General features: G+C 45.5%; 1 protein-coding gene across 1 annotated transcript in view; it reads right to left on the bottom strand.

Moving 5' to 3' along the window:
- NR2E1 (nuclear receptor subfamily 2 group E member 1) overlaps positions 1-8478 on the bottom strand; it is a gene marked incomplete at its 5' end in the record, with an annotated part of 16011 nt that extends 7533 nt beyond the window's left edge. Inside the window, 5 exons of the mRNA XM_026844855.1 lie at positions 680-785; positions 1044-1193; positions 1580-1676; positions 6629-6775; positions 8074-8478. Coding sequence (XP_026700656.1) covers positions 680-785; positions 1044-1193; positions 1580-1676; positions 6629-6775; positions 8074-8478 — 905 coding nt within the window. The remainder of the gene's footprint in view (positions 1-679; positions 786-1043; positions 1194-1579; positions 1677-6628; positions 6776-8073) is intronic.
- Positions 8479-8600: the final 122 nt, after the last annotated feature.

Raw genomic sequence — 8600 nt, 5'->3', positions numbered from 1 at the left:
CACCCTGGAGGGAAGCTTAAAGGGAAACTCACCCCCGCCTTGTGAAGGGCTGTGGGAATTACCCATATGTCAACCTTAATTTGGGGCTTGGGGTTGAAACCCCAGCATTTCAGTCTTGTGAGGAGCAGCTGACGGAACTGGGGTTGTTTAGTCTAGAGAAAAGGAGGTTCAGGAGAGACCTTATTGCTCTTTACAACTGCCTGAAAGGAGACTGTAGCAAGGTAGGTGCCAGTCTCTTTTCCCAAGTAGCAAGTGATAGGATGAAAGGAAATGGCCTCGAGTTGTGCTAGGGGAGGTTTAGATTGGATATCAGGAAAAATTTCTTCACATAAAGGGTTGTCAAGCATTGGAACAGGCTGCCCAGGGAAGTGGTTGAGTCACCATCCCTGGAGGTATTTAAAAGACTGGTAGATGTGGCACTTAGGGACATGGTTTAGTGGTGGGCTTGGCAATGTTAGGTTAATGGTTGGACTCGATGATTTTAGGGGTTTTTTTTCCAACCTATTTGATGATTCCATTTCATCAGGGAATGCCAAATCCCAGCAGGCTGACAGCCAATGTATACTTGCTCTAACAGCCTGGTCCCCATTTCAGTCAGTGGAAATATCACCTTCACTACAGTGAGAGCAGGATTTTACCCCTACACCTGCGAGAAGTATTGAGCAAAGACACCACTCACCTGGTGTGAATGTAGCTGTTCAGAGTGAGCTGGGCTTCATCTTGAAGGGCTGCTATGGCAGCAGCATTTCGGAAACTCCTCAGTTCGGAACCACTGTGTGTAGGCACTGGAAAGCATATCAGTTACTAGTTCAGCTTGACTCTTGTATGGGTCAAAACAGTTCAGCTACTGCTATCAATGGAAATTAAACATCCCCAGCACTCCACTGTCAGCTTTTCAAAATACAACACTGACTATTGGAATTCAATTCCAGGAAACCTGTTGGATGATACAAAACTCTGTCTGGTTCAAAACATCATTTTTGCTTTAAAGTAGCAACCTCATAGTTATCAGGCAAGACAAACAAGATATTCTTTCTGCTTACCAGCTTTAAAAGTGACAATGCATTTGAGACAGGCAAATTCGGTAGCATCTAGCCGAAGTTGTCTAAATCTAGCCACAACCTCCTGTAAAGCCTGTATTTCTGAAATAATTTTATTCAGCTTCTGAGAATCTGTATTGTCACCATTCATGCCTAAAACAGAAACAGATGAAATAAATAATATTAAAGGCATTTGCTTTATTTTATATTGATTTCTGACAAAATCCTCTGTATCAATATCCACTCTATTGTCACACTTGTCTATCTGGTTCCATGTAAACTGACTATATTGTATGAAAGTTAATATAAAATCTTCTCTTGGATGATAACAAACACAGTAATTTGCATTTAAATGACAATGCAAGCAGTCATGAATACAACAAAACAACATTATTTGCATTTAAATATAGATTTATAAATGACAGGTATGCTCTATTGTTCAGTAGGAATTTGTTATTCTTTACATGTTGTTCTTTTTTTCAGTAATGTATTTTTATGGTAATTTTTCTAACAAAGTCATTAAATTGTGCAATTCTTACCAGATACAGCCAGTAGAGTGTTAGCATCAACTGGAATGGCCCATTGTGCTATTCCTAGAACAAACAGTTCTCTCCAAGCATCTTCCAAAAGCATCAGCTGTCATACAATAGATGTACAATATAACATAGTGTATAATTTATAGATTTATAAACAATTTAAATATGTAAATTTCTGTTATTTTAAAAACTACTTTAAATGCCTGTCATGGTATTTTCCCCACAGCATTTGTTAGCTCTTCTCTTAGCTTTTTGAGAAGGTGTCTAGAAATAAGTCTATGCATTCTAGAAAAGCACTGAGGGTTGACTCACTGCGCACCATGTTGTGGACCAAAAGGGAGGAGAAAGAGAAAGGAGAGTGAGAACTCCTACCCCGGAGAGCTTGTTCACCACAGGAACACTCGCCTGTTTCTCAGCACAGGGGGGGTTCTCTCTTCCTCTCTCTCTGCACATAGAGCTGTTTTAGGACAAGTTGGATGAGTGCTCTCCTATTGCTCTCTAGGGATTACCATCCTTTCCCTCGGGAAGGCAGGATTTCTGAAGAAAAGCCTGGACAATGTCCTGAAGCTACATCACTCTGTAGGGAGTGCTGCTTTAGAGCACATGTGTATCTTTAACTCCTTCCTTACTAAGCAAGTCTTTAGCTTTTCCAAGCACAGCATCTGGACACACATATGGTTTCTCAGTGTCAACTGTTTTCCTGCTTTTTGCTTAAAATGACTCCGAAATTCCAGGCACTAAGATCTGTTTCAGAGAACTGAGTATCCAAGCACCTACGCTGACAGCATTACTAGTTCTCTGCAATTTTTGTATGTTGCCTGGTTGTATGGAGGATGCATTTTTCTGTTTGGAGGCAATGCCTTTGATTTCCGTGGAGAGGCAGTGGTGCATCTGAAGAGGAAACAAGACTCCTGGTAATGCAGACTAGCAAAGCCAGAACAGACATGTCTAGTGTGGAGGGCATCTATGGACTGTTGGCCCAGACCAACTCTTAAGAGAGGGTTTGGTGGGACCCCAGTTCAGCTGAAGTTCAGGCCCTAAAGGAGATGCTGTGATGTGCACCCATTGCTGGGACCTCATGTCTCTCAGTAGAGTGTGAGAGATTTGGAGAGGTGGGAACTGTAGTGGACTCAGGAGGTATCATCTGGTGGCTCCATGCAGTGAAAACAGATTGCCCAAAAAAACATGCAGCAAAACCCACCAAACCACAAGCGTTAATACTGCTATGATCCATGAAAGCATCAGCAGCTTAGCTTCTTAGGAAAATAGGAAGGAGGGTATTTTAAATCTATAAAGAGTCTGTAAGGAAGAACAAAGCAAAAAAATGTGCTGTATCACGTGAATTATTATTTCCCTGGAATCAGATATGTGAAAGTAATAGATGATACAGAAAGCATACAGTAAAACTGAATCCTTTATCTGTCTGCTAACTCTTAACAGTATTATGAGTTTTAAACTACCCTGTTCTGGTCAGAATGGGAGGAAGCACTCTCTGAGCCTCTGCTCTCAGCTTGGCCCTGCAGGCTTATGCCCATTTTGTGCCTTTTTGTGCCATATGCTTTGCAGAACTTCTACAAGGAGATCCTAAGGAAATTCTGACAGAAAAGTATTTCTGTCTCTGTTTGCATACAATTACTGTTTGAAATAATTAAACTGGATTTTATAGTACTGGAAGCTGCCCAGGTTATTGTATGAAATGAGGGAGGGGGGGTGTCTAGGGTGCAGTGCCTGTCTCAGCTCTGTTCTGAGAGCTGCTGAACCTGCTCGTAAGTCTCCGAACTGCTGCAGCCTGTGAACCCAGCCCCTCCTCCAGATAATCCTGCCTGATGGATGTGCAGGTTTCTTTATGACATAGGAAATGATTCGCCAGCCTTTCATTTGCTTTTGTAAAACTTTTTTTGTAATTCATTCATGCAGATACAATGGTAATGAGTGGTGGTTCCTGGATGATATCTATTTCATATGTTCTTTCCCACTAAGTCTTTAAAGTCAGAAGACTTTAGAAATAAGAGACTATTCCAATAGCTGAATCTTTCTTCATGCCTATGCATAAGTCTGTAAAACCACCAATTAAAATAATTCATGATGAAGTCATGCTCAGCCCTCCTTCTTCAAAGAAACAAGAAATACCAGGCTTTCTGAAGGACTGGTTTTTGCTTCTTAATCAACCCCATCCTGTAAGTACAACCTTTTGTTGGTGACCTACATTGGATCAACCTGTCTTACAGACAAGCTGGGCTAGTGTGCAGGCCAGCAGAACTTGAAGCATGGCATTTCTGTTGTGTGGCTTCCAATCCACAGTGGGATTAGCTGTATGGAGCTGGGGAAGGGACACAGCCTCTGTTTTGCTGAGGCTAGCGATACAGCAATCCTCAGACTTGTGTTTTGTCAGCAAATTAGTTTCTACTTATTTCCTTGCCTTCGAGATGAAACTGTCACAGAGTCCTGGAATCACAATGCACTTGCCTTTTCAGAAGACCACAAACAAAAGCAAAATCCAGGAAGAGGTTTTAGACTCTCCTCAGGCAGATGTCAGGGATACGAAAAGAAAGAGAAATGCAGACATTTACAGCCAGGCCATTGTCAAATTACATAATGCAAAGGCACTATTATAAAAATGAACTGTCTGATTATTTATGAAATAAAGTGATGAAAATCAGAGTTATTTATTCTCCGGCTCTCCTGTATATGACAGGGGAATCATGCAGAGAGAGGCCCAGGTCCAAGCTTTAGAACTGAGCATCTGTCTTTTGAGGAAGCTGGTTTGCAGTGAGGTACAGCAACTCAAGGTGATGTTAAGGAAAGGCTGGGATTTTAATATGTAATTAACTAACATCAGTCCCTGATGTGAAAGTGAAAGATGCAGTGGATTGTTTAAGGATAATGGGAACACTCTGTTATCTATGAGAGATAAGCAGGCCTTGCTGTTTGAGACATGGTTAGTCAAGTGCAGTGGAGACTTCCCTTGCTCCCAGATCCTGCTGACTCCATCTCTGCACACTAACAGAGATGACCTTGTGGGAAATGCATTGGTCTTATGTCAAAAAAAGCTTTCACCTAAGGAATGTCCTGTGAGCATCACTGGTCTTGAGATGGACCCAGCCTCTTCCCATGCGCTGAGGCTGCTGCTGAAGTGGCGTGCTCGCTGCTTATCCTTGATATTTGGGCCTGTTTCTTTGGTTGCTTGATATGACAGACCCAGTGCTCCACAGAAGTAGCGGCAGCAGAAGACTGGGCACTAGAGAGGGGCATGCTTGCACTGGGACTGCTGTCTTTCTAACAGACTGCTGTCTTCCTCTCACACCCTATCTCATTGCTCCCCTCACACTCACTGCGTAGCAGTACTGCAGCCAGAGCTGAGCAGCATCCCCCTTTGTCTAATTTCACAGCAAGGATTTGAAAACATGAGTCTGGTGCTAGAAAAGGAACATTTCAATGTACCTTAGCTTTATATCACATTGTGACCATCATGATTTACCCTTAGCTAGAAAACACTATCAGTTTCCTAAGAAGCTCTTTTCTTTCAGTTCACAATATGTATTTGCATATCAACTGCAACACTTGCAACATGCATCCATGGAAAGGAACTAGTTCCTCTGATGACTGCTACGTAACATCTAAGGCACAACGTTTCTAGTTACCATTTGGGGAAATTAGCTCAATCATATCAAAGTATTAGATGTCTTTTATGATTGGAGCTTTGCATAGATTTCCTCCCTTCCATTTTATAATTATCTGATTAGTTGGGGTTGGTTTTATTATTTTTTTTTTTAAATTAGTTGCATTATACAAAGCACACTGAGTCCTCATCAAGAATCAAGTCATTAAGAAATTGCTTCAGCTCGTATGGTTCACATATGATTTACTTGAGGCAAAGGCAAATTGTCATAGAGGAAAACAAGACAAATTAGGGTAGATTTTAATTAATGGTGAAAAATATTGGGGGTTGGCCAAATTCTGCTTCCACCATGTTGATGTAATTGTAAGTTCACTTAAGTCAATATGAATAAAGAAATAATGTTGGCTGTCTAAATTTACACAGATGAGGAGAGGAGAGGAGAGGAGAGGAGAGGAGAGGAGAGGAGAGGAGAGGAGAGGAGAGGAGAGGAGAGGAGAGGAGAGGAGAGGAGAGGAGAGGAGAGGAGAGGAGAGGAGAGGAGAGGAGAGGAGAGGAGAGGAGAGGAGAGGAGAGGAGAGGAGAGGAGAGGAGAGGAGAGGAGAGGAGAGGAGAGGAGAGGAGAGGAGAGGAGAGGAGAGGAGAGGAGAGGAGAGGAGAGGAGAGGAGAGGAGAGGAGAGGAGAGGAGAGGAGAGGAGAGGAGAGGAGAGGAGAGGAGAGGAGAGGAGAGGAGAGGAGAGGAGAGGAGAGGAGAGGAGAGGAGAGGAGAGGAGAGGAGAGGAGAGGAGAGGAGAGGAGAGGAGAGGAGAGGAGAGGAGAGGAGAGGAGAGGAGAGGAGAGGAGAGGAGAGGAGAGGAGAGGAGAGGAGAGGAGAGGAGAGGAGAGGAGAGGAGAGGAGAGGAGAGGAGAGGAGAGGAGAGGAGAGGAGAGGAGAGGAGAGGAGAGGAGAGGAGAGGAGAGGAGAGGAGAGGAGAGGAGAGGAGAGGAGAGGAGAGAATGGTCTTCAGAAATCACCACAGTCATATAGGCTATATGCTTAACTAAGCACTTCTCATCCCAAAACAGCAAGGTAAGATGCTGTTCCCTGTTTTATGGAGGGAAAGTTGTCCCACAGGCAGACAAACAGTTTGGGCATGCTGAGCTTGGTCTGCAGCCTGGTGACTTTTCCTCTAGAACTCATCCTCCACTTTATATTAGATCTTTTTTCTGGCTTGATTTTCACTTGCTTAGTGAAATAAAAGTTGCAGGAAAGCAGTCTTTAAATCAATGCCTGTTTTTTGGGGACAGACCAAAACTCTGCACTGAACTTCAGAACTGCTGAAGTCCATTATGGATTTAAAGGTCTAGAGCTGAAGGCTTCAGGACCCAGTCTGAGCTCTGAGCCTTCTTTAACAGTCAGGCCAGGCTGATGCCACTCCCACTGCAGGTGCCTTACCTGGTCTTGTAAAGACAAGGTGGAGAAGGCTGGGACACTCTTGGCCCACTTGATGCTCATGAACAGAAGTCTGGCTGCAGACTCACAGACGGATTCGGTGGCCACTTCATAGAGATACATAGGGGTACCGTTGACTTCATGTGGGTACTAATGTCAAAAAGAAAATAAAGCAACTTCATACAATGTCACCAAGGCAGCCTCGTCTTCCTCTCCCCTACAGCCACCATTCAGTGCATCATGTCCATACCAAATATAGAGTGTGCTCTTTTATTCTGCAAGCAGAGGGCATTGCTTTCAGTGGGCTCACTCCAAATTGCTCTCTGCTGCTCATCCGTGTGGATGAACGGAACTACTGAAACCATTCTCCACATGAAGTTGGAGAGGGAATGAAATTATTACATCAGGGGAAAAATATTACCAAAATGCAGTGTCATCCTTTAACCCGTTACACAATAGCACAGCTCTGGTAGCAGAATTAGAAGAATACAAATTTGATTAAGAATTTGTGGTTTGTAACCTGTGCTTCAGAAGCTGATTTAGCGCTCCAGCATTGCTCAGCAAAGCAATAAGTGCTCACTTAGCCTTAACCTTCATCTAGCTCCCCGATCACAATAGGCAGTAAGCAGATGCGTAGAGCTAAGCATAACTACCTAAAGGGTATGCAGGATTGGAATGGAGTTATGTTTTCAAGCATGTACTATGTTTTCTTGCTAAATCATTTCTGATTCAGTATTTTCCAAAATTAAAATATAAAACTGTATGTTGTGATTGTGTTCATGATGGATTCTCCCAAGCTACCAACTCTAGAAATAGAGAACTATTTAAGTTGTCTCTTCTTTGATCTTCTAGGTGCTGTAAATATGCAAAATGTCACTGAAAACAGGTTAATGAAAAACATCACGATAATTCCTGTGCAGTTGAGGCCACAGCAGTGCATTAACTGGGCTGCTCAGAAAATGTCACAGCCAAGAAGCACAAAGCCAGCTTAGACATGTTAGTGTCCATGTGGACAAGCTGCAGGCTTTGGTCAGTACAGACAGTACTTTCTGAACTACACCCCTACTGATGGGCATTTTGCTGAAGAAAACTCGGTGATTGCAGCTCATCCTCATGAAACAAGCTTTAAAATTACTTGTGAATGGGCTCCAGGCAGGAGGAGTACCTCTGCAACCATGAGGGTTAAGGATGTAGGAGAGACGGGGTTTGTGCAGAGCAGGTTATCAGTCAGTCCTTCTGCCTATCCCTTCTGCAGAGGGCCTCTTGCCCCTTGCTTCTCGGATCTTCAGAGCTTTCAGGGGCATAGCAAAAGAGTCCCCACCACCACCCGCAAGGCCTCGAGCCTTCCTCTTTGCCACCTCTACCCCAGAGGCGGGGAGGAGCTGGTGGTTGCAGGCACCCCAGCGGCGAGGTCTGCAGGCCCACGGGGGGCCGGGGCAGCGGCTGACCTTTGGGGTAGGCTGTGCCAGGCCCACCAGAGCCTGCCTCTCGGGGGTGCCGGCGACGGCGGCCAGCTCCAGGCCGTGGGGCTCCAGCTGGGAGACGGCGGTGAAGAAGGCGGGTGCTGGCAGGGCAGTGGCGGGGAAGTGCGGGGCACCGCCGCTCTCCTCCTTGTGCCCGCGGAAGTAGAGGGCCACCTGCTTCCGTATTGTCGACGTCCGGGGGCCCCGCTCGTGCTGCACCGCTGCGGGGCACCAAGGAGAGGCCAGGGGGTCACCGCGGGGCCCCGCCACGGGTACCCCACGCTGCTCCGCTGGGCTTCCCTCCCTCCCTCCACGCGTTTTTTTTAGGGCCGGCCCCGTGCCTCCCGCCCAAGCGAACGCCTCGGGAGAAATGAGCCGGGCTGCCGCGGGATGGGGGGGTCATTAGGGGCCCCGGGGGTGGGGACCCCGCTGTGACACACTGCTCCCGGTTCAGAGCAAGGCCCGGGCCACCCTGCCGCCCCGGCCCTGGGAAAGGGGGAGCAGGTACCGTC

This window comes from Athene cunicularia (assembly GCF_003259725.1).
Source record: "Athene cunicularia isolate RWA chromosome 3 unlocalized genomic scaffold, athCun1 chr3_part1, whole genome shotgun sequence".
Lineage (NCBI taxonomy): Eukaryota > Metazoa > Chordata > Aves > Strigiformes > Strigidae > Athene > Athene cunicularia.
Note: the sequence above shows the minus strand (reverse complement) of the source record. Positions and strands in the feature narration are given on the sequence as shown.